This window comes from Heterodontus francisci, chromosome 23 (genome assembly GCF_036365525.1).
Source record: "Heterodontus francisci isolate sHetFra1 chromosome 23, sHetFra1.hap1, whole genome shotgun sequence".
Taxonomy (NCBI): domain Eukaryota; kingdom Metazoa; phylum Chordata; class Chondrichthyes; order Heterodontiformes; family Heterodontidae; genus Heterodontus; species Heterodontus francisci.
The window spans coordinates 36993681-37020623 of record NC_090393.1 but is presented as its reverse complement, the minus strand read 5'-3'; the positions used below and the strand labels follow the sequence as shown (position 1 = coordinate 37020623).

Genomic DNA, 26943 nt, shown 5'->3' with positions numbered 1-26943 from the left:
AACTGTTGTAAAATGCAAAATTTAATTTTAAGATGGAAAAGAGCTTTCAATATAAGGAAGCTTACTGTCTTAAATGTCTTCCAAAATGTTGTGTAGATGGGACATGAAGTTTCACCTGTGCCATTAAAAACAGAAGTCGCATACCTATGAGGGACAACTGTATTGCTATTTTGCCATGGTAATTAAATGGGACAAAAATGATTTTTTCTTTCCAGAGAATGGACTAATTTTTGTACACTCATGATTCTGCCCGTGTTACCAAAAATCATGAATGTGAGCTGAGGGTAACTGGACTTTAAGCTTTTTCCTTCCTTCTGGAAGTGAAGTTCTTGACGTTCGTTGTTGCCTTTGTCTATATCTTGAACATTGGTGTTCACTCTGCAGGCATACCTATACATAAACCAGCATCCTTCCACTTCATGACATAATGTTATACAAGCCCATTCCACATGTATATAAAGTTGCTGGAAAGAAGCTATCTGGGGGAAACATTTTTATTTTCCAATCTTCATTCTTTTCAAAGACATTGGATACAGTTCAGTAGGTGCCAGTAAATCACCCAAATAGTCATTCATCATGTGTGAGCCCTTACAGAAAGCATCAACAGACAATTTTATTTAAGGGAGCACAGATTGAGTCTGATTATCTCCTCCCTCAACATTAACATGTTTTCCAGCAGAAATCACTGGACAGCAGTCAGGGTGGAAGTCCTGATTGACTTTTTTTCCCCTAACCTGCCAAGGCGCCTGAGGCTAATTACTGCCCTGGCTGAGATCAGCACAGATTGAGAATTGAGCCTGTGGCTTTATTGTCTTCCTACCGATTTAGTTCTGTACCAGATGTTCTCTGTCCACTAAGCCATCAGGGGAGTGAGAATTTTTCAAGAAAATCTACTTCAAGTATCTTAAGTATTTTACCAGTGCTGCTTAGGAGCATTTTAGAAAGGCCTGTGTAATGTTTTTGTAATTTCTTTTATGTATGTACCTACCAAGATGAGATTTTTTTTGAAATGAGAACAGAAAGTGCCAGAAATACTCAACAGGTCTGACATTCACTGTGTAGAGAGAAACAGCGTTAACGTTTCAGGTCTGTGACCCTTCATCAGAACTGGCAAAAGTTAGTAACAGTCTTTGAGCAAGTGAAAGAGGGAGTGCGGGGAGGGGGGTGGGGGTAGGGGGAGGGGAGCAAGAAGAAGGAAGGACTGATGGGATGGGGGGGGTGGAAGAGAGAGATTAAATGACAAGAGATGTCATGGTTCAGACTGCAAATGGAGTGCTAAATAGTTGTGGCGAAAGACAAAACATGAGTCCAGAGAGAGTGCTCATGGCAGAATAATGAACAGCTCTGTACAAAAGCAAAAACATGAAAAAGAACTTTGACTAACATATGGTTTAAAAAAAATTTTTTTAAAAAGAAAATATATATATAGAAAAAATAAAACAATAAATAAACAAAAAATAATGGGGCTCATTCTGTAGAGTGCCGAATCGGAAGATGAGGTGCTGTTCCTTGAACTTGCCCCAAACATTCCTTCCAGGTGAAGCAGCAATTTTACTTGTACTTTCAATTTGGTATACTGTATTTGCTGCTCACAGTGCGGTCTCCTCTACATTGGGAAGACCAAGTGTAGATTGGGTGACCGCTTTGTAAAGCACCTCAGCTCGGTCAGCAAGCGTGATCCTAAGCTTCCGGTTTCTTGCCATTTTAATTCACCACCTTGTTCAATGCCCACGTTTTTGTCCTCTGCCTGCAGCAGTGTTCCAGTGAACATCAATGCAAGCTCGAGGAACAGCACCTCATCTTCCGATTAGGCAGTCTAAAGCCTTTTGGACTCAACATTTGAGTTCAATAATTTCAGACCATGAGCCCCATTATTTTTTGTTCTATTATTTTTATTATATATATTTTCTTTCGCTACAACTATTTAGCATTCCATTTGCCTTCTGTTCCATGACATCTCTGTCATTTAATCGCTCGCCCCTCCGTCCTATCAGTCTTTCCGTCTTGTTGTTCTTCCCTCCCCTTTTCACTTGCTCAAAGACTGTTACATTTTTAATTTTTGCCAGTTCTGACGATGGGTCACAGACCTGAAACGTTAATTTTGTTTCTGTCTACACAGATGCTGCCAGAACTGCTGAGTATTTCTGTTCTCATTTCAGAGTTCCAGCATCTGCAGTATCTTGCTCTTATTTTCGAGTATTTTTTAAATCTTTTTATTCCCATTCACTTCCTCAGGTTAGGTACCATTAGGTCAGAAGCAGGGCAGAGTTCTTGGTCTTTTTTTATTTTATTCGTTTACGGGATGTGGGCATTGTTGGCTAGGCCAGCATTTATTGCCCATCCCTAATTGCCCTTGAGAAGGTGATGGTGAGCTGCCTTCTTGAAACATGGCAGTTCTTGGGGTGTAGGTACACCAACAGCGCTGTTGGAAGGGAATTTCAGGAATTTAACCCAGCGACAGTAAAGGAACGGTGATATAGTTGCAAGTCCGGATGGGGTGCGGCTTGGAGGGGAACTTGCAGGTGGTGGTGGTGATCCCCGTGCATCTGCTGCCCTTGTCCTTCTAGGTGGTAGAGGTCGTGAGTTTGGAAGGTACTGTTGAAGGAGCCTTGGTGAGTTGCTGCAGTGCATTTTGTAGATGGTACATATTGCTGCTGCTATGCGTTGGTGAAGGGAGTGAATGGTGGATTTGGTGGTGGGGGGAGAGGTGCAATCAAGCAGGCTGCTTTGTCCTGGATAGTGTCGAGCTTCTTGAGTGTTGTTGGAGCTGCACCCATCCAGGCAAGTGGAGAGTATTCCATCACACTCTTGTAGATGGTGGACAGGCATTGGGGATGACACGAGTGAGTTACTTGCTGCAGAATTCCTAGCCTCTGACCTCTTGTAGCCACAGTATTTATGTGGTTGGTGCAGTTCAGTTTCTGGTCAATGGTAACCCCCAGAATGTTGATCGTGGGGGATTCAGCAATGGCAATACCATTGAACATCAAGAGGAGATGGTTAGATTCTCTCTTGTTTGAGCTAGTCATTTTTGGCACTTCTGTAGCATGAATGTTACTTGCCACTTATCAGCCCAAGCCTGGATGTTGTCCGGGTCTTGCTGCATCTAGACACAGGCTGCTTCAGTATCTGAGGAGTTGCGAATGGTGCTGAACATTGTGCAATCATCAGCGAACATCCCCACTTCTGACCTTATGATGGAGGGAAGGTCATTGAAGTGGCTGAAGATGGTTGGGCCTAGGACAGTACCTTGAGGAACTCCTGCAGTGATGTTGTGAGACTGATAATTGACCTCCAACAGCTACAATGATCTTACTTAGCACTTGGTATGGTTCCAACTGGCGGAGAGTCCCCCCACATCCCCGCCAATTCCGTTGACTCCAGTTTTGCTAGGGCTCCTTAATGCCATACTCGTTCAGATGCTGCCTTGATGCCAAGGGCAGTCACTCTCACCTCACTTCTGGAGTTCAGCTCTTTTGTCCATGTTTAGACCAAGGCTGTAATGAGGTCAGGAGCTGAGTGGCCCTGACAGAGCCCAAACTGTGCGTCAGTGAGCAGGTTATTGCTGAGCAAGTGCCACTTGTTTGATCTTGTAGTTTTTTTTTCAGGAAATATGTGGTGTGTCTTTATGAAAGCAAAGGATCAGTACTGCTTGAAGAACAAGCAGGCCTCGGGAGTTATCGAGAAGGTGCATTCTCGTTGCCTTGGATACAGCCATTTGGAGACTGTGATTCAAAGGATGCATTCTTGTTACCTTGGATAGAGCCGCTCGGACTGAGCATCGAGAGATATATTTGTTACAATTTAATTTTGCACTGGCTTATAGTGCAAACAGCCTGTTCGAACAGAGGACACAGACAAGAGTGTGTTAGCACCTGAAAGAAGAGCTCTCAGACCATTTCAACTGAAGGAAGAGAATTTAGTCTGTTTGTTATCACTCAAAATTGTAAAAAAAAGTCAAGCCAAAACCGAGATCTATGATAATTTAAACTGAAGGAAGGTAAGTTAGACTGTGACCGTCTTTTATCCCTAAAAAATTCTAAAGCCAAATTGGTTCATTTAAAAAGTGTTTGTAAGTCGTTAATTGTTGAAATTCATCGCTGGAGAAGGAAAGCATCACTTACTGCTGGAATTAGACTACGGACTGTTCTACTGTTGAAGAACCTTTTTTTCCCCCCATCGGACGGCTGTGAGGACTTCAAGTAACATTGGACTGTAAATTTGCAAGGACTCTAAATTTTTTCTATTTTAAATGTTTATGTCTTCGTAGTGTTTTAAGAATTTAGTTTTTCTAATTAAACAGTTAATGTGTTGATTTAAAGATACCTGGTTTGGTTAGCCTCATATGGGGGTTAATATACAATTTGGCTGGGTCTTTCTTTAATTTGGAAAGTTTTAAAATGATATGTTAGGCAATCTGTGGAGGGACGGGATTGAATTAACAGTGTGTTTCTCCCACCACAATCAGAATAGTGTATTTTGATTGGGGGCTTTTACTGGAGCAGTCGGTCGTAACACGCTTGATAGCACTGTCAACAACCCCTTCCATCACTTTGTTGATTGAGTGTAGACTGATAGGGCAGTAATTGGCTGGGTTGGATTTGTCCTGCTTTTTGTGGACAGGACATAACATACCTGGGCAATTTTCCACATTGCAGGGTAGATGCCAGTGTTATAGCTGTACTAGAACAGCTTGGCTAGAAGTACAAGTCTTCAATACAATTGCTGGAATGTTGTCTGGGCCTTACAGCCTTTGCAGTATCCAGTGCCTTCAGCTGTTTCTTGATATCGCATGGAGTGAATCGAGTTGTCTGAAGACTGGCATCTGGGATGCTGGGGACCTCAGGAGGAGGCAGAGATGGATCATCCATTCGGCACTTCTGGCTGAAGACTGTTGCAAACCCTTCAGCCTTGTGTTTTGCACTGATGTGCTGGGCTCCGCCATTTTTAAGGATGGAGATATTTGTGGAGCTTCCTGTTAGGTGTTTAATTGTCCACATGATTCACGACTGGATACGTCACCAGGCTGACACCTCATTTTTAGGTATGCTTGGTGCTGCTTCTGGCATGCACTCCTCATTGAAGTCCAATATGTATCTTAACTTGAATTTAGAAGTTAAGCAGTGTTTTTTTCCGATCAGTATGCTGTTTTCATTTCTACATCAGCCATCCTGTGCCTCTCTGAACAAGACTGAGTTTAATGACATTGATTTATGGATGGTTTTGTGCTCTGAATTCCTGTCCATTTTGAACTGAGACTGTTTAGAATTGGTAAACATTCCTACATTTGATCATGGCTGTGACGTCAATCTTGTCATTAGTTTAGGCAAAAATGAGATTGCAATGATAGTTAGAAAATAAAAGTGAAATCCTAACTCCCCAACAGAAATAGCAGTTCTATTGGTGAATAGAATTCAGTCTATAGCTTGTTAAGTGCCATAATGCCCAGCTCACAAAACAGTAAAAGGAGATTTGTTTGGGAAGATGGGATGCATTTTATTTAAGTGCATGCTCAGCACAATGTCTGTCACTACTAGTTTGCTGATTTTATTTTTCCATTGCCTATTTCACTCCTAAGACGGTGCAAGAACAATCATAGTCATCCCACTACATAGGGCATTGTGCAGTTAATTTTAAAACTAATTGGTACCGAAGTGAGATTTTTGTGATCTTTCCCCAGTGTATTCCTTTTAAAGTTATGATAAAATATCTAAATAAAAACTAACATTTTTGGTTTGTGCCAACTTTTAGATCATGCCTGTGCATGATTACAGGCTGAAACCTAGACACTACTAAGCATTGACCCTGGAACTGTCACTATTACCTTGCCCACCCTAAAAGAATCCTTTTCAGTCTCCTTTATGCTCCCATGCTGTCTGTCTTATGGAAAAGTTAGAAAATCCTGGACTACACTTTCATAACTACCATAAATTATACGTTTGTCTTGAAAAGTGTACTTTGTTAGAAAGGGTGTATATTTTTATCTGGAAGCACTCTGCCATTGTTAGATGCTCTTGATTGATGGTGACGACCCATGTTCATAGAGGATGGTTGAATTTGAATATCTGTCAAGCTTGGGAGTCCAGCAATCTTGCTGCAGCTGGTTTACTCACTGGAATTTTGCAGTAGTCATTAATATAAACTTTTTCAGCACACAAGCTTTATTCTGATTTTTGTGAACTGTCACTTGGAAATTGTTAATTCACTATCAACATACTATTTATTGGTAATTGCGGGTCAATCTGGCCTTAAGCTCATTGTTCCTTTACCACTGTCTTGGGAGCACATAATTATGGGAATCCATTCTTAATGGGGGGAAAAATGTTTACATTTCAAAAAAATCCAAAGCTTGACCCTGCAACTGGTACTGAAATGATCCTCTTGAGCTTTCTGAGCTAATGATGTAATTTCTTTCTCAGCATATAAATGGAATTGTGGAATAGTTACACCAACATGCACTGGAAATTTATTTAAATGATGGCATGAATATTTAATGGAAAACTAATTCATAATGCTGAATAGTATGGAATTATCCCTTGCATCAGTGTGGTACCAGCATAATAGTGCAAGTAAAATTTAGCTTTGCATCACTTATGAAAACAAATCCATCTTGTGTAGCTTATGCAAAGTTACCTATACTTTTAATTCCATAGTGAAAGTAGAACTTGCACCATTAAGTCATATATTTAGAATAATACCAGTTTAATTTTTGTGTGAAGATGTTGAAGTTGGGAATCAAAAATTTCCTAATTAAATATTTAACTATCCATTTTTAATTCCTATGCATGTGCAAAGGGTCAAATAATTCTTTAAGTTTATGAAGCACATTTTTTATTAAATTTATCTTTTGAAATTTGCAGTTGACGTACATTCAGACACCTCTTGAAGGTAGAATTATTCTTCCAATAGAGAAACCTTCACCCCTAGTTTTAGAGGGGGGGAAGCAAGGCTCAGGAATGAAAATGTCCTCTGTTACTACCTTCACATCAGCACCCCAATAGTGATTCAAGGTCACTGCCTGGTGCAGTCAGGTTTGGCAGAAGGGGAATCACACTTGACATTGAGGAGATTAGCTAGCAACTATAGGCTACAATGATTTTTTTATATCAAGATTCAATAATTTCACAAAGTACTTAAGATTTGATAGAGAATAAACTATTCTCATCTTTGGCTTCAAATTAGCACCCGGGGGCCTTTCCATAGTTCCAGATTTCCTTTGACCTGTAGCTGCTTCATACCCAGCTTGAGCTAGATGATTTGCTCATTTCAGTCATCATTCAAAACATTGTTTTGTGCAGTTGAGTAGGTTTTAAGCTCACTAACAGTGTTAGAGGTCCTCAACGGCAACTTGCGGACAGCAGGATATATTCATCACAGATGGCTGGTTTCAGATGACCTTGGGCATAATTTATCATTCTCCACCTTGTAAAACTCAAATTTTCTCTCCTAAGCAGGGGAAAAATTTTAGGCTTAATGCTATTTGCAGATTCTGGGACTAATGCTGGATACAAAACTTCAGGGAACCAGTGTAACTGAACCTTTTTTCATACTACTCCTTGAAGCACACTTAGTTCTAAGCAGTTAAAATAGGCATTAAATAATCTTTAGGCACACAATGATTTATTTGTAGTCTGTCACTGTTTGTCTCACTGGTTACTGACGTTTCCCCCACAGAATGAGGTACCTGTCTAAAGATTGAAGGACGCACGGTTTGTAGGCCTCGTTCCTTACGTTTTATGTAAATAGACTTGCTCTTTAGAGCTACCATATACTGTTTGTTTTACAACGAACAAGCCCATAAAAGTTGTATAGAGTAGAGAATTGAGGAGTTTGAACTCGCGTTCACCACAGGGTGAGTTTCTGGTTCTGCTTAGCAGGGAAAGCACTTAATGAAGGAAGGCAGCTTCTTACAGAGGGGAACATTCCAACAGCACCTAGCAACCGGAAAGAATGATTGTGGAAAAAGCTTGGATAGCCTGTCCTTGCAGATGGGAAATGATAATAGTACTTTTTTTTTATCAGCTAGTTAAAGTGGCCTAGGGATCCTGTACATCATCTTGATATCTTCTGGAAACCAATATCAGTAATATTCAGCAGAAAGCAATAAAATAATATAATAGTAATTCAGCAATTAAGGTATCAATTTAGTATTTTAAGGAAAATTATCTTGGGGAAACACCAATTGTGAATGTTGATGTCCATCATAAACTGAGTTTGCCAGAATGAATATGTCCTAAATCCTATGTGATCTGACAAACCTGCTGGTGCCAGGAGGACATATGCATTTAAATAATAAAGATTACATATCATGTAGAGTCTTATGTCTCCATAATATAGAAAGAAAGCCCATTGTAAATTGACAGGAAAAACACAATATGTACTTTGGCTCTTTTCAGGATGAAGAAGGTCAACATAGTTTGGAATGTATCCAGGCCAATCAGATCTTTCCCAGGAAGCAGCTCATTAGAGAAGAAGAAAACCTCCAGGTACAGAAGAAAAGTATGGACTTTAATTGGAACAATTGTAGACTTCCAGCTACTTTTCCATTTACAAATGAGGTATTCTGATCAGTTCCATGGTAAGTGGTGATCTGCTTACCCAACCTCCATTTATCAGTATCAAATGTCCAAATCATGTGCTCCACAGTGATACTAAGATCAACAACAGCAACAATCCCAGACTCATCTTGGTACTTGGTACTAGATCTCCTATTAGTACTGACTTGGATGGATGTTTTTTTTTTAAAATGAAAGCCTTGCATTTATACGTGCCTTTCATAATCTCAATGTTTCAAAGTACTTTACAGCCAATTAAGTGCTTTTGAAGTGTAGTTGCTGTTGGAATATGGTAGCTAATTTACACACAGCAAGTTCCCACATAGAGCAATATTTTATGACCAACTAACCTGTTTTAATGATGTTGGCTGAGGAAAAAATAATGCATAGGATACTTGCGAACTCCCCTGCTTTTCTTCGAAACTGTGCAGTGGGATCTTTTGCATCGACCTGAGTGGGCAGATAGAGCTTCAGTTTAATTTCTTATCCAAAAGATGGCACTTTGATAATGCAGCACTCTTTTGATACTGAACTGGAGTGTTGGTCTAGATTTTGTGTTCAAATCTCTGGAGTTGGATTTGAACCCACAGCCTTCTGACTCCGAGGCGAGAGTGCTACCACTGAGCCACAGCTAACACGTTCTGATCAGCTGGCAGAAGTTTCCCTGACGAGAATCTCCATGTACTGACTACCCCCCTTCTTCCCCCACCCCCCCCTCCCCCACATGGATAAAACTGCTTTTATTGCATGGAATTCCTGAAATCACGAGTACCTGTGAAATCTATTGAATGTTAATGTTTTATGTAGATTTCAGGAATAATTGTTGAATTTCACTCTGTCCCCCAACTTCACAGAAGTTCAAAGGCCCTACACAACTGAATAAGTTTTTTTTTAAATGCCCATCTGGACTGCTGCACCATTGTGCTGGCCATGTATTTAATGGCTGACCCAAGATTATGAAAGCAAATTTCTGCATAACTAGATGCATTATCAGCTGGTGGATTTTTCTTTATTTATGACACTGCTGCATAATAATTGCTTCCCAATTACTTAACATTTTAGGTTCCTTTTCCTGAGCTTCATGGAGAAAGCACAGAATACATAGGACGTGCAGAGGATGCAATTATTGCTCTGTCTAACTACAGATTGCACATCAAGCTTAAGGAAACAGTTGTCAATGTAAGTGTTGAAAGAATTTTTGAATGATCAACAGCTGACCAAGCGAGCTTTTATTGGATTTAGACTTTTGAATCTGGTACAGGTTATAAAATTTGTTTTCTTTGGTGGATAATTAGTGCAATTAATAAACCAGTTTGAGTTTTTCCACAAGAACAGCTATACTATAAAGGGGTGTATATGTATGACAGCAAGATGAAGAAATGGTGAGTCTGTTGTTTTTGCAGTGCAGGTACAAATGCATCTAGGTTTGAGTGTGCTGTACAGTAGGATTTCCAATCTTTTGGAGCAGCTTTGTGGCACCACAAATAAGTAGGATGTGTCTGAGTAAATCACTTTTGAATAAGGCAGACTCTGGATTGCCAAAGACTTGCAGGTTGATAGGTAAATTGGCCATTAGCAATTGCCCCTAGTATAGGTAGGTGGTAGGGAAATATAGGGACAGGTGGGGATGTTTGGTAGGAATATGGGATTAGTGTAGCATTAGTATAAATGGGTGGTTGATGTTCGGCACAGACTCGGTGGGCCGAAGGGCCTGTTTCAGTGCTGTATCTCTAAATAAATAAATAAATAAATAAATAAATAAATAAAAAGCTACATCCAATTTCCAATCTGTTTTGCACTTCCTGAAATCTTGGACCATGCTATCTGTCATTTTTGCTTATGTTCCTGTTTTTTTCCCTTCTTGCTCTTTCCCTCTCCCCACACTTTCTTTTATGCTGCTCTCCCCACATATTTTTCCATGCCCTGCTCCCAGGGTCTTTTACTGACTTCCCCTACTCTCTTTCACCACATCTGCTTGCACTCCCTCCCCCACATGGACAATTTTCTTCCCACCCCCACCCCCTCCCCCCAACACCACACCTGTGTACTCCTCTCTGCACAATATGCTCGATGATCTCCTCAATCTCTCTTACCTGTGCACTCTTGTTCTTATGCTTACTCTCCATTCTTGTGCTGTCTTTTTCTTTCCCTTTCTTAGTCTTCTGTTTTTACCTCTACCCTGATTCTTTCTGCCCAGAATTGCAAAAGCAAGCAGCAGTATTGGTACTTAGGCAAGGAGGCAAGTTAGAGACAGCAACATCAAGTTTTAAATGAGAAAGTTGTTCTGATTTGAAACAGTAGTATCAGGAATTGGGTAGTTGGGTGGACTAGGGGTAGCAGCATCGTTGACCAATGTTTCTGGAGCATTGCGAGAAGGTATGTTTGCTGGAAGGGGGTTCCAAGAGTCTGTTCGGTATATATCCGGGGAAGGACTGCAGTTTTTTGGGGTAACAGAAGTGCTACGATTCTCTGGTCCAGCCTTGTTTGGTCAATTTTTCCCAAGATCATTTGGCCAAGCATTGATTGCAAACTACCTTCACACTCCCAGTCCCAGCACAGATAGGTAGGTGAGCATTATTAAGGAAAAGTACTCACCTCTGGAAATAATTCTGGAAGAAACTGCTAATCTTCCAGTTGGAATGTGAGAATGTAAGAAAAATTAGACTCACAGTGCTGTGAGATGTCTTAATGGGAGCATAGCGGATTGACATGGTGGTCCTCCTATCGGCAGCGCTGTACTGCTCCTTCAGGCAAGGCATGTAGACTGTGAACGCCTGAGGGTGGTGCTGCTGAGAGTGGGAAGTAGTTGTCCTGTTAAGAAAGCTGACAATGCTATTTATATTTTAAAAATCTTGAATTTTATAACCCCTATTGAAAAATCAGTTGATTCTGACAGCAGGTTTTTCAGAGGTAAACTGTTTTGGTTAAAAGCACTCACCTATTCTCTCTGATCTCTGACTATGCAGGAGGGACTAGTTGAGAGGTGCTCCATACCTGAATAAAGTTGCAAAGTAGCAGAATTTGGCCATAGGGTTGAATATTTCTGCTCTACAAAATTCTGTAAATATTGTAACTCAGCTGCATATTCATACATGGGGAACTAGCAAGAGTGAAGTATTATGACTGTTGAAGAATTTTATCTTTCAGTCTGATAACCAGAAAAATGTTTGCATTATAGACCTAGTCTACTAGGTTTAGTCCAAGTCAGAGGATGTATTCAATAAAAATGCAAAATGGAAGTATTTTAACTTTCTGAATTCTACTTTATAGCTTACAGAACAAAGAGATTTAGCTTTTCCGTTTGTTTTTGGTTTCCTGTATAGAGTATTTATCAAAATACCTGTTGTGAAATGACAGTAAGTATTTTTTCTTTAAGTAACCCCAGCATTGTTGATGAAATGTTATAGCATAATGCTGACAGTGCATTGTGGCATTGCAGATCTTCATGCATGATTGAGTTAAATAGTGGTTTTAACCTAACATTGCAGAGTGATAGAATTTCCTGAAGCAGTGTTGTAACTAGGCCTTTTTAGTGTATTGGTAGCAAAGTACCTCAGGAAAAAGTCAGACTTAAGTAATATGCTTTAATGTTGTATGATACTTATGTTACTCATTTTTAACTGCTGTCTCATCGATGCCTACCACTATTACTTCATCCTACTGTTACACAACTCTGAATGTTCTGTGCAAAAACAATCTGAGTTTGGAGCAGCAAAATCCATACTTGTACTGTTGCATGAACTAAGGATTTCTGTACATAATATGAAATATTATGTGCTCATTATTGTGCTTTATTGGAATTCTAACAACACTGCTGAGGGATTTGTAACCTTTTATCATACTAATTAAGAACATCACTGCTATAATGAAGTTAATAGCAGGATTATGCTGCAAACTATATCTGTTTTCACTTCTTAAAACTGACTCTTTTCCTCACTAAATTGATTTATGTCAGTACTTATATACCTTAATTTAGTGGCGATAATCTAAAATGTATTAAACTAGTTCTAAAATTCTCTTACAATTCATATTACTTCCATCAATACCAGATATTTCTTTACGAGCTGTATTAAGCTGGAAGTAAGGACGGCCTGAGCAGTGGAATCAGTTGCTTATCTTTTTGCACTGCCTGTCTCAGCACTTTTGAATTAATGATGCATGTTCTCTATGGCTACTTTGCTGCTCTCTTGAATGGGTTTTTGATCTAAGTGAAAGTGCTTCTTGTTACTTAGGAGAATTAAATAGTTCTTGTCTTTGAATGAGCGCTTATGTTCCAAATGATGCTGCAATACAAAGCATAAAAGAATCCTACCCCCTTTTCTCCCCCTTCATTAGCTCAATACTTTTTTAAAAATTCTCCTCTCCTTAAGGTGGTAAAGCATTCTGGAATAAGGTTACATGGGAACCAGCAACTATCTGGGATCTTATTCAAGTGGTTCGTGAGCTCCATTTATGCTGCACATTTGTGAGATTACAGTGAGCGTTGTTAAGTAATTCAACTGCAGGGGACAGTCCTGATCTTATCCTCACCCATTGTTAATGCATGCACTTCCCAGCAGCCTCTAGAGAGTGACCAGGAGCTAAAATTCTGGCTGACTTGAATTCCTCCCACTATCCCAACACCGCCCCCTTCCCATCCTCAGAAAAAGTACTGGGACACTGATACCATTCTTTATGCGCTATTTGACACTCAGTCTAAGGTCAACTAATTCATCTCAAACGAAGGATCAAATCTTACTGGTCTGTCTCAGTATCACTACTCAGCACACTTAAACATTAAGCCATTGCTAAAGCCATTCTTCTGGTTAAAAGAAGCATACTCGTTTTTGTGCCTTCATTTCTTTAAGTTGTTGTCCTGTAGGTAATTCACCTTAATATAACATTTCATCATTCAGCTTAAATCCTCAATTTCTCCAGTTTATTTTGTCAATCATAACTGCTTAACTAGTTATATAGTTACGTGTGATAATTCCAATATCACTTCCTTCAGACACATAGAATAGTGCATTTAGAAACATAACTCGGTACCTCAGAATTGGTGACGCTTAACTCGAGATGCTAGTAAATTTGAATCTGGGATTGAAATATTTGAATTCTGCAGCTGGAAATCTTGCAGCCCATCTATATGGATAGCGGCCTTGGCTCAATCGTAGAACTCTCGCCTCTGAGTCATAAGGTCATTGGTTCAAGTCCCACTCCAGATATATGGGCTCATAATCTAGGCTGACACTCCAGTGCAGTGCTGAAGGAGTGTGCTGTGTTTCCAATGAGATGTTAAACAGAGGCCCTGTTTGCACTCTCGGGTGGATGTAAAAGATCCCATGACACTTTCAGTTGTCCTGAACCAACATTTAACCTTCAACCAACAACACCAAAAACCGATTATCTGATCGTTTATCTCATGTTGTTTGAGGGAGCTTGCTGTGTGCAAATTGGCTGCTGTATTTGCCCACATTATAACTGTGTCTGCACTTCAGAAATGGATTATTGGTTGTGGAGGGCTTTGGACTATCTTGAGCTGGTGAAAGGCACTATGTAAAAGTAAGTTTGTTTTTTTGTTTACATTGCTTTCAGAAGGAATTTTGCAGCACCTGCTCAGATCCTGGGTAATGTCAGAATTATCTGTTAATGTACTGGACCAAATTCCACAGTAGCTTTGGAGTTGTTTACAGTTAACAACTATGTACCTGGCCACTGTATGTTCTCTTGAAAAATCTTGGTTTGTCTGGTTCATTCTCGCAATACTCTGTTCCTTTAACGGGATAAGGTTAATGGAAGAAAGTGAATATGTTTCCTTCAGCCAAACACAAAAGCTTCCTTGTGTCAGGAAAACCACTTTTCTGGTCTGCATAAATAGGCTGTTGAGCAGCCAGCCTGTAACTGGGAAAAGAGGCCATCTCTCCTTTTTATGGTCGGGCTGGTTTTCTTTTATGTTGTCTTTGGGGAGACAGTGACTCACTGAGCCCATATAACCTGCCTTTTAAGAGTGCATGATCTCTGGAAGCACCAGCACACTTCCTTTTATTTAACTATTTACACTTAGCTAACCAGAATCTGAATTTATTTCAGTTGGTTTGTGTAACAGGGAGCAATTAGGTCAACAGGTTCAGCGCATAATAATTTACACTGTATGTGGTGAAAACTCTGCTGAAAGCTATAACATTATGATTATCTTTCTCTTCTGTAACAGAAATGTGAATTCTTTTGAACTAATGGGTTAAAATAAAAATATTGCTCACAAGAACACCAGTGGTATGTGAGATCTGATTGAACTTATTACTTCTGCAATGGGGTAGGGGTGCGTTGGTTCAAGAATTTAGCAACTGCTTGGTATGCAAGGCCTGGTCAGGATGTTAACTGTTCTTTAAATGGGGTCAGCATTTGAGATGCTTTACATTGTCTTTGAAACAAGCTTACATGACAATTTGTTGCTTGGATGCTTCTTAGATTGTAATAAATGAATCAGATGTTGACCAATTCAACTGTATTTGCAAGTAACTGTGACAGACAAATCCTTGAGTGCTAAGGAATGCATTATTGTTATGGACAGGTGGGAAATGATGGGAATGATTTTCACTTTTCACCTCTCAACTGACCGAAGACACTGTTTTATTAGAATTGTGTTTTAACTCGAGCGTTTAATGGTTAACGAAAAGACAAATGACAGGTTTTCTCGTTGGTTTAAAGATAAATATTTATCAAACAATACCCAAAAATATTTGCAACTTCACCCACTCTCACACACGCCCAGATAGATATTAAAAGATAGCATGCATTTGGGTCTGCTGGTTTTTTAAAAAAAAATAGTTTGTTGTGAAACCTTGTTTCCCCGGGAGCAAGATTTAAAAATGGTGAAGGCCTGTTTTTCCTGGTTCACTGACGTCAAACTTTGGAAAGTTTCAGGCAGATGGATGCTTTGCTGCAGACTACTATGGTTAAACCTCAGTCACCATTCAATGCAAAAACTCCTGTTAGAATTTCTCAGGTCAGGAGTTTCAAGGTCACCTTTCGTCTCTGCCTCTAGGTAGCTTAAAGATAGTATTTTGGCAGGGTCCCTCTTCTTGCTGGGATGGGTCTCTCTTCCTTCTGGCTTACTGCACAGAAAATGTCTCTTATTAAATACTCCTTGTCAAAGACTTGGTTTCTGTCAGGTGACCCAGGTTTCTCTCCAATTCTGTTTTCAAAAATGATATTTGATGGTGTAACCATTGTTAGACAATGTGTTTGGATGTTGCTCATCTGTATGCCATCTTGATAAAATGGTGTTTTTTCGCACCCACTATTCTGAGTTTGAGTCTGGAGTCTCCAGGTCTGCAAAGTCATCGTTAGCCCAGTGAAGAGAGGTAGCCATTAACATTGAATTTAGTTTAGGGATACAGCACTGAAACAGGCCCTTCGGCCCACCGAGTCTGTGCCGACTATCAACCACCCATTTATACTAATCCTACACTAATCCCATATTCCTACCACATCCCCACCTGTCCCTATATTTTCCCTACCACCTACCTATACTAGGGGCAATTTATAATGGCCAATTTACCTACCAACCTGCAAGTCTTTTGGCTTGTGGGAGGAAACCGGAGCACCCGGAGGAAACCCACGCAGACACAGGGAGAACTTGCAAACTCCACACAGGCAGTACCCAGAATTGAACCCGGGTCGCTGGAGCTGTGAGGCTGCAGTGCTAGCCACTGTGCCGCCCTCAATGGCTAGTTTACATTTCTAATACTTTCTTCAGCACGTCACCAGACAGGACGATTGGTTCAGGGTTCCAGCTGTTGCCATGTGTATTCGCAGTACAAGAGAGGTCACCTGACTTCTTACTCCATCTTATATTTCGGCAAAAGGTGTCTGTCTTTAGTTCAATTCATCACTTATTTTATTGTTCATAATTTCTCCTTGTTACTTTAGTCAGAAAACTGTTAATAGTATCAGAACTAAGTAGTCGTAGCCATTCTATTTGCTGGCAAGGCACACATTTATTGCCCATCCCTGATTCACCTTGAGACGGTGATGGTGAGCTGCCGCCTTCAACTGCTACAGTCCTTGGGATGTAGGTACGCCAACAGGGCTGTTAGGAAGGGAGTTCCAGGATTTTGGCCCAGCGACAGTGAAGGAGCAACAATATAGTTCCAAGTCAGGATGGTGTCTGGCTTGGAGGGGAACTTGTAAGTGATGGTATTCCCATTCATCTGCTGTCTTTGTCCTTCTAGGTGGTAGAGGTCGCGAGTTTGGAAGGTTCTGTCAAAGGAGCCGTAATGTGTTGCTGCAGTGCATCTTGTAGATGGTACACACTGCTGCCACTGTGCGTTGGTGGTAGAGGGAGTGAATGTTTGTGGATGGGGTGCCAATCAAGCAGGCTGCTTTGTCCTTGATGGTGTTGAGCTTGTTGAGTGTTGTTGGAGCTGCACCCATCCAGGCAAGTGGAGAGAATTCCTGAACACTCCTAACTTGTACTTTGTAGGTGGTGGACAGGCTTTGAGGAGTCAGGTGAGTTACTCGTTACAGGATTCCTAGCCTCTGACCTGCTCTTCTAGCCATAGTATTTATATGGCTACTCCACTTCAGTTTCTGATCAATGGTCATCCCCAGGATCTTGATAGTGGGGGATTCAGTAATCGTAATGCCATTGAATGTCAAGGGGAGGTGGTTAGATTCTCTCTTGTTTGAGATGGACATTGCTTGGCACTTGTGTGGTGCGAATGTTATTGCCACTTATCAGCCCAAGCCTGGATATTGTCCAGGACTTGCTGCATTTCTACATAACTGCTTCAGTATCTGAGGAATAGCGAATGGTGCTGAACATTGTGCAATCATCAGCAAACATCCCCACTTCTGACCTTATGATGAAGGGAAGGTCATTGATGAGCAGCTGAAGGTGGTTGGTCCTAGGACACGACCCTGAGGAACTCCTGCAATGATGTCCTGGAGCTGTGATGATTGACCTCCAACAACCACAGCCATAGAGTGATACAGCACTGAAACAGGCCCTTCGGCCCACTGAGTCTGTGCCAACCATCAACCACCCATTTATGCTAATCCTACATTAATCCCATATTCCCTACCACATGCCCACCTTCCCTCAATTCTCCTACCACCTACCTACACTAGGGACAATTTACCATGGCCAATTTACCTATCAACCTGCAAGTCTTTGGCTGTGGGAGGAAACTGGAGCACCTGGCGGAAACCCACGCGGTCACAAGGAGAACTTGCAAACTCCGCACAGGCAGTACCCAAAACCGAGCCCGGGTTGCTGGAGCTGTGAGGCTGCGGTGCTCACCACTGTGCCGCCCAAAGCCATCTTCCTTTGCACCAAGTAAGATTACAACCAGCAGAGACTTTTCCCCAATTCCCATTGACTCCAGTTTTGCTAGGGCTCATACTCTGTCAAATGCTGCCTTAATGTCAAGGGCAGTCACTCTCACCTCACCTCTTTTGTCCATGTTTGAACCAAGGCTGTAATGAGGTCAGGAGCTGAGTGGCCCTGGCAGAACCCAAACTGAGCGTTATTGAGCAGTTTATTGCTGAGCAAGTGCCGCTTGATAGCACTGTTGACGACATCTTCCATCACTTTCCTGATGATCGAGAGTAGACTGATGGGGCAGTAATTGGCCGGGTTAGATTTGTCCTGCTTTTTGTGTACAAAACATACCTGGGCAGATGCCAGTGTTGCAGCTGTACTGGAACAGCTTGGCTAGGGACGTGGCAAGTTCTGGAGCACAGGTCGTCAGTGCTATTGCTGGAATGTTATCCGGGCCCATAGCCTTTGCAGTATTCAGTGTCTTCAATCGTTTCTTGCTATCACGTGGAGTAAATCGAATTTTCTGAAGACTGGCATCTGTGATGCTGGAGACTTCAGGAGGAGGCTGAGATGGATCATCCACCGGGCACTTCTGGCTGAGGATTGTTGCAAATGCTTCAGCCTTATCTTTGCACTGATGTGCTGGGCTCCCCCATCATTGAGGATGGGGATATTTGTGCAGCTGCCTCCTGCTGTTAGTTGTTTAATTGTCCACCACCATTCATGACTGGATGTGGCAGGACTGCAGAGCTTAAATCTGATCCGTTGGTTATGGGATCACTTAGCTCTGTCTATCGCATGCTGCTTACGCCGTTTGGTGTGCAAGTAGTCCCGTGTTGTAGCTTCACCTGGTTGACACCTCATTTTGAGGTCTGCCTTGTGCTGCTCCTGACATGTCCTCCTGCCCTCTTCATTGAATCAGGGTTGATCTCCCAGTTTAATGGTAATATTAGAATGGGGGATATGCCAGGCCATGAGGTTACAAATTGGTTGAGTACAATTGTGCTGCTGCTGATGGCCCACAGCGCCTCATGGATGCCCAGTTTTGCATTGCTAGGTCTGTTCAAAATCTATCCCATTTAACACGGTAGTAGTGCCACCCAGCGCGATGGAGGGTATCCTCAGTGTGAAGACGGGTCAAGTAAGTTTTTCCCTCTTGTTGACTCCCTCACCACCTGCCTCAGACCCAGTCTAGCAGCTATGTCCCTTGGGACTCGGCCAGCTCAGTCGGTAATGGTGCTACCGAGCCACTCCGGGCTCCGGACATTCAAGTCCCCCACCCAGAGTACATTCTGTGCCCTTGCTATCCTCAGTGCTTCCTCCAAGTGGTGTTCAACATGGAGGAATACTGATTCATCAGCTGAGCGGGGGGGGGGCAGTAGTTGGTAATCAGCAGGAGGTTTCCTTGCCCATGTTTGACCTGAGGCTTCCTGGGGTCCGGAGTCAATGTTGAGGACTCCCATAGCAACTTCCTCCTGACTGTATACCACTGTGCCACCACTTCTGGTGGGTCTGTCCTGCCGGTGGGACAGGACATACCCGGGAATGTTGATGGCGTTATCTGGGACATTGTCTGCAAGGTATGATTCCATATGACTATGTCAGGCTGCTGCTTGACTTGTCTGTAGGGCAGCACTCCCAACTTTGGTACAAGGTCCCAGATGTTAGTAAGGAGGACTTTGCAGGGTCGACAGGGCTGGGTTTGTCATCGTCATTTCCGGTGCCTAGGTCGATGCCAGGTGGTCCGTCCGGTTTCATTGCTTGTTGACTTTATAGTGGTTTGCTACAACTGAGTGGCTCGCTAGGCCATTTCGAAGGGCATTTAACCACATTGCTGTGGGTCTGGTGTCACATGTAGGACAGCAGATTTTCCTTCCTTAAAGAACATTAGTGAACCAGATGGATTTTTACGAAAATCGACAGTGATTTCATGGCCATCATTAGACGAGCTTTTAATGCCAGATTTTTATTAATTGACCTCAAATTCCGCCTTCTGCTGTGGTGGGATTTGAACCCATGTCCCCAGAGCAATATCCTGGGTCTCTGGGTTACTAGTCCAGTGACAATACCACTACCACCGCCTCCCCTTAATGGAACATATTCTAATTCAAAAGCTGCACTGAGCCAAGCTGACACCTCTAGGTAGCACAGTTCGGTAACTTGTTAGAACAGCCTAAACTGTTACTATCTGATATTGGCAATCCAATGCTCAGTCTTGAGTTTTAAAACTACCAGTGAATATCCTGTCGCACTGCTCATAGGTCGAAGGATATAGACTGTTTCATAACAGGAGCATTATAACATATAATGTACAATATATTCTGTTGTTGAAGTGCAGTTGTATGTAATTTGGTGTGCCTCTTTATGGCCATTGTGCCATTGCCGTGCCAGCTTCACATCAGTTAAATATAACCAGAAAATGATGGAAATGCTCAGCAGGTCTGGCAGCATCTGTGGAGTGAGAAACAGAATTAAGGTTTCGGGTCTGTGACCTTTCATCAGAGCTCCGGTCCATTAAAGACCGATTGATTGCTCCTCACCGATTCAGTCTCAGAAGTAACATTCACGCCAGACAACTGCAAGACAATAAATATCTTAAACGAGAGAGAATATAACCATCTTCCCTTGACATTCAATGGCATTACAATCACTGAATCCCCCAATATCAACATCCTGGGGATTACCATTTACCAGAAACTGAAGTGCCATATAAATACAGTGGCTACAAGGGCAGGTCAGAGGCTAGGAATCCTGCGGTGAGTAACTCACCACCTAACTACACAAAGCCTGTCCACCATCTACAAGGCACAAGTCAGAAATGTGATGGAAAACTTTACACTTGCCTGAATGGGTGTGGCTCCAACAACCCTCAAGGAGCTCGACAACATCCAGGACAGCAGCTTGCTTGATTGGCATCCCATCCATCACCTTCAACATTCACTGCCTCCACCATCGACGCACAATGGCAGCAGTCTGTACCATCTACAAGATGTACTGCAGCAATGTACTAAGGCTCCTTAGCATCTTCCAAACCCGCCACCTCTACCACCTAGAAGGACAAGGGCAGCAGATGCATGGGAACACCATCACCTGCAAGTTCCTCTCCAAGCCACACACCATCCTGACTTGGGACTATATCGTCGTTCCTTCACTGTCGCTGGGTAAAAAACCTGGAACTCTCTTCCTAACAGCACTGTTGGTGTCTGTACCCCACATGGACTGCAGCGGTTCAAGAAGATGGCTCACCACCACCTTCTCAAGGGCAATTAGGGATGGGCAATAAATGATGTCCTAGCCAACAATGCCCACATCCCGTGAATGAATTTTTAAAAATCCTCAATCGTTGGAGACTTGCATTTTTGTAAAGCGACTCCGAAAGCCAATGAGGCATTTTCTGTTTGTTTCTCTGTACATTAGACATAATTAGCTTTCTCTTTTTCTTTTAAGTGTGACACAGAAATTTGAAATGTAGCACCTGAAGTGTGACACAAGGCTTGGAACATTTTACATATACTAGTCAATCTTCTGGGGTGTTGCCATTTCCTTTTGACTAACCATGAGCATGTCTTTTAATTGCTGTAGCTTGAAAAAAGACGTTTGTCATTTTTGGAACAAGCATGAATAATAGGTGGTCTTGTAATTTTCTTTTAAAGAGGTAAAAGCACCATACTGTGGAGCAAGTAATAGGTGTTACTGTTATAGCATTATGCATTGATTTCAATGGGCTGGGGCACTACTGACTGTCTTTTATACAATACATGTGACAAAACCTCACGTACAACTTCTGTCTGTTAAAGTCTCCCAGATAGTGTCAGTTAAAATTCTGGTCCCTGTATGCAGAAGTTTGGTACAGAATTAATCTTTACCGCTGAAATATTGGTAGTCTAGTATTTTGCCATGGGAGTTCGCTGGCACCACTGCCTGCCACTTCAGCACAAGTGTGATGGAGCTTGTCGGTGCTCTGCAGCCTTAGTCAGCTCTGTAAAACCTCCATTCTCATTGCTATCACATTGCTGAAACCTTTTGTGCAGCCTGTGCCGCTAATACTATTCCATTCGGTCTTTGTTATTTCACGTGGGGAGCCATGATCAAGGGCAATCTACAGATAAAGCAGATTAGGAAGCAGAGTTTAATTGGACCAGGCAGACAGACAATTCAGTCCCCATTTTAAAGTCATACATTCTGTTCTTTTATATATTCCATTATAAATTCATACATTCTCCCTTATTTGGAAATTATCTATGTAAACTTGTACTGCTGTAATTACACACTGCTGGCAGTGATGCTGCTCCACTGACAAGTCTACATAGGCAGTTTCCATTCTAAATATTCTAAATTTATAATGGAACAAAATTGACCAGAAATATGCACAGATGCAAAATTTTATAATATAAAAATAATGGTTTCAATTTTTTTTACCTTCCAGGATTTGAGCCCCATACATTGGCAAATATGTCTAGTAAAGCCTTCATATTAAAGCTTTTGTATTAAGATTACTTCATTTAAAATTCTTCAGAGGCTTTGCTTTCTATAGGCTTTACATTTACCACCATTTTGGGCATGTAAAAACAACAGCTCATTAATCTGGCTGGTACATGTGCAACTTTGCATAATAGAGGACTCCATCATACAAGATGAGCAGGCAATCTCGGGACAAAGTGGTGTGGGGGGCATATGCCACACTGGTCCCGGTAACTTAATAGGAAACAATTCCTAATGTCATGCTCACGAGAAGTGCAGTGAGAAAAATACAAAAAAATTAAAACAATTTTAAAAGACTGGTGCATTTTGCTTTCAACAAGATGGAGGACACTGTCACATGACAAATACCACCTCCTACACTACAATACACATCCATGTCTACTAGATTAAAAACCAATTAATCCCATCTTTATGAAATTGAAACCGTTCATCTCACATGGATGTAAGCAATACACAAAATGAGCAAAAACAAAGATACCCCTAGACTCTCTCTTCTTTGGCCTCCTTGTCTCGAGAGAAAATGAGTAAGCGCCTAGAGGTGATCAGTGGTTTGTGAAGTCGGGTCCTGCCACCTGATGCCAAGGATTCTCCAGAGGCAGCAAAGATGGAATGAGTTGAGACGTCGCTCTTGGCTGACATACGTTGTCCAGGCCTCACTGCCGTAGAGCAAGGTGCTGAGGACACAGGCTTGAAACACTTGAACTTTTGTGTTTCGGGTCAGTGTGCCATTTTCCCACAACCTCTTGGCCAATCTGGACATAGCAACGGGCGCCTTCCCATGCGCTTGTTGATTTCTGCGTTGAGAGACAGGTTACTGGTGATAGTTGAGCCTAGGTAGGTGAACTCTTGAACTACTTCCAGAGCGTGGTCACCGATATTGAAGGATGGAGCATTTCTGACACCCTGTCTCATGATGTTGGTTTTCTTGAGGCTGATGGTTAGGCCAAATTCGTTGCAGGCAGCTGCAATCCTGTCGATGAGTCTCTGCAGACGCTCTTCTGTGTGGGATGTTAATGCAGCATCGTCAGCAAAGAGGAGTTCCCTGATGAGGACCTTTCGTACTTTGGTCTTCGCTCTTAGACAGGCAAGGTTGAACAACCTGCCATCTGATCTTGTGTGGAGGAAAATTCCTTCTTCTGAAGACTTGAACACATGTGAGAGCAGCAGGGAGAAGAAGATCCCAAACAGTGTAGGTGTGAGAAGACAGCCCTGTTTCACGCCACTCAGGATAGGAAAGGGGTCTGATGAGGTGCTGCTATGCTGAATTGTGCCTTTCATATTGTCATGGAATGAGGTGATGATACTTAGTAGCTTTGGTGGACATCCGGTCTTTGCTAGTAGTTTGAAGAGACCATGTCTGCTGACAAGGTCAAAGGCTTTGGTGAGATCTATGAAAGCAACGTAGAGGGGCATCTGTTGTTCGCGGCATTTCTCCTGTAGCTGGCGAAGGGAGAACAGCATGTCAATGGTGGATCTGTCTGCTCGAAAGCCACACTGTGCCTCAGGGTAGACATGCTCAGCCAGCTTCTGAAGTCTGTTTAAAGCGACTCGAGCGAAGACTTTCCCCACTATGCTGAGGAGGGAGATTCCACGGTAGTTGTTGCGGTCACCCTTGTTCTTATAGAAGGTGATGATATTGGCATCGCGCATGTCCTGTGGTACTGCTCCCTCATCCCAGCACTAGACTCTAGGTCTCCAATAACCCTTCACCACAATAGTGTGTGAACAGCCCTCATATTATCATAATGGGGCCATCAAAATCCATTGTGCTAGCCCATTAAGAACGGAGACCTAAAGTCACACAGGCAAAACTATCAGTCAATGAGTTTACCTTTAAAGGTAACAGTTTTGAAAAACAAAGGAGCCTTGCCAGTTCAGCCATCAAGTCATCGTCATCAGCCTGGTCTCTCTCCAACCACACAGTCAACATTGAAAGCTATCTTGGATTCCAATACAAGGCTGCGAGCAAGAGAGAGAGGGAGACTATTTCCAGCTAACATTTGAGCCCTGTTGAGACAAGTTGAAAGCCACTCCTCCACCCGTGAAAATTGAACTAAGGATATCAGCCACTGTCTTCAAAGCCAGACGCCTGCAACTTTAAAACTCATCTTCCGAGAGAATTCCACAGGTTTTCCTGAAGGAACAGACTTTACACCTTGAACTGTTAACACCTCTGACCCTTTTTCTATCTACTCTTGTGCCTGCCTGTGAGAGAGTATGTGTGCGTGGGTGGCGATGCAAACGTTTCAGGTGATATTGTTCAATAAATGTTTAATCTTCTGTTTTACATCTATGAGAAAACCTGTCACTGTCTGTTTATTTGGCCAACGAAACATGGGCTGAAACACTAATAATACAAAAACACTAGCCAGCGCTCCATCACCCACCTGGCCTTAACAATTGGCGGCTCTGAGCTGGGATTTTTGGAACATTAAGATTAAATGAGAGATTTGGAAACCGGAGGAAAATTGACTGAAAAATTAAACAAATAGGTTTTCTTATATTTTCTTTGCGGTGCTAGAAACAAAATAATTAGCCATATTTAATGCTAAGGAGTTTGTAGAGCAGGGGGAGGTATCCCATAACAAATTAAAACCATTAAGTATTGAAGATTTAGAAACCCTAACTACCCAGGTAGGAGTCACGTTCAAGCAAATGACAAACATGTCATATACGGAAGGAGTCATGATGAAGTGGAGGAATTATGAAGTGTTAAAAATTAAAAAGTGAACTGTTAAAACTGAATCACAAGAACTTGGGCATGTGAGCCACAATCAAAATGGAGTCATGGCCATGTGATCCCTCCTGTACAAGAAATCCACAAGCTCATCTGCAAAGTTGAGGCTCATTAACCTCGTCTGAAATAGCTCTGGGGAGAACCCCTTTGAAATTAAATGGAGCTACTGCATATTAATGACTCTGATCGACGTGAGTGAACTAACAAAGGATGCTGGAGACAGGCTAACTCATAGCCAAACCAAGATGAATAAGACATGAAGCAGCAACATTATAACAATGGTTCCCATTCAAACATCAAACGATGGCCATGGTTATCATCTGGCCCATTGTGTGATCACAACAGGGGAGAAGGTCATGTGTCTCCAAAGAGAAACTCCAATGTAATAGATTTTGACCTTAAAAAGTAGCTGTCTATTGTCGCTATAATTATCATGGGTAATTTTAATCTGCATATTGACTGGACAAATCAGATTGGCAGAGGTAACATAGAAGACGAATTTGTAGAGTGCATTAGGGATTGTTACTTCGAGCAATGTGTTGCAGAACCTATCCGGGAACAGGCTATTTTAGATTTAGTAATGTGTAATGAAGTAGGATTAATAAGAGATATCGTAGTTAAGGATCCTCTAGGGGATAGCGATCACAACATAGTAGAATTTCAATACAGTTTGAGGGCGAGCAACTCTGGTCTCAACCTAGTGACCTCAGCTTAAACAAGGGCAATTACAGAGGTCTGAAGAAAGTTGTCTAAAGCGGGCTGGGAAGATAGACTAAGGGGAAGGTCAGTGGATGAGCAGTGCCAGACATTTAAGCAGATATTGCATGATGCTCAGGAAATATTTATCCCGGTCAAAAAGGAGGACTCGATAAAAAGGATGAACCACCCGTGGTTAACACAGGCAGTCAAGGAGAGTATCCAATCAAAAACTAAGGCATACAAAGCGGCGAAAACTAGTGGTAGGCCAGAAGATTGGGAATTTTTTAGGAAACGGCAGCGGATGACTAAAAAGCTAATAAAGACGGAGAAAATTGATTATGAAAGTAAATTGGCAAGAAATATAAAAACAAACAGCAAGAGCTTCTACAGGTATATAAAAAGAGAGTAGCTAAAGTGAGCTTGAGACCCTTGGAGGATGCAACTGGAGAATTATGGGCGGCGCAGTGGTTAGCACTGCACCCTCACAGCTCCAGCGACCCGGGTTCAATTCTGGGTACTGCCTGTGTGGAGTTTGCAAGTTCTCCCTGTGTCTGCGTGGGTTTCCTCCGGGTGCTCCGGTTTCCTCCCACAGCCAAAAGACTTGCAGGTTGATAGGTAAATTGGCCATTATAAATTGTCCCTAGTATAGGTAGGTGGTAGGGAAATATAGGGACAGGTGAGGATGTGGTAGGAATATGGGATTAGTGTAGGATTAGTATAAATGGGTGGTTAATGGTCGGCCCAGACTCGGTAGGCCGAAGGGCCTGTTTCAGTGCTGTATCTCTAAATCTAAATCTAATTGATGATGGGGTACAGGGAAATGGCAGATAATTTAAACCAATATTTTGTACCGGTCTTCATGGTGGAGGACACTATAAATATCCCACAGATATCAGATAATCAAGGAGCTAATGGGAGAAAAGATCTTGTAACAGTCTCTATCACGAAGGACAAAGTATTTGGCAAACTATTGGGACGAAAGGCAAACAAGTCGCCAGGATCTGATGGGCTGCATCCAAGGGTTTTAAAGGAAGTGGCTGCAGAGATAGAAGAGGCATTGGTCGAAATATTCCAGAACTCAGTGGATTCTGGGAGGGTCCCAGCGGATTGGAAAACTGCTAATGTGACACCCCTGTTCAAGAAGGGAGGGAGACAAAAAACAGGAA

The 26943-nt window shown here is 42.0% G+C and overlaps 1 protein-coding gene across 10 annotated transcripts in view; it reads left to right on the top strand.

Moving 5' to 3' along the window:
- The window catches only part of mtmr3 (myotubularin related protein 3), a 158476-nt gene that overhangs the window by 62639 nt on the left and 68894 nt on the right, over positions 1-26943 (top strand). For all 10 annotated transcript variants that reach the window (XM_068055099.1, XM_068055098.1, XM_068055105.1 and 7 more), the window contains 2 exons: positions 8397-8486; positions 9618-9734. In XM_068055099.1, the coding sequence (XP_067911200.1) occupies positions 8397-8486; positions 9618-9734 (207 nt within the window). The remainder of the gene's footprint in view (positions 1-8396; positions 8487-9617; positions 9735-26943) is intronic.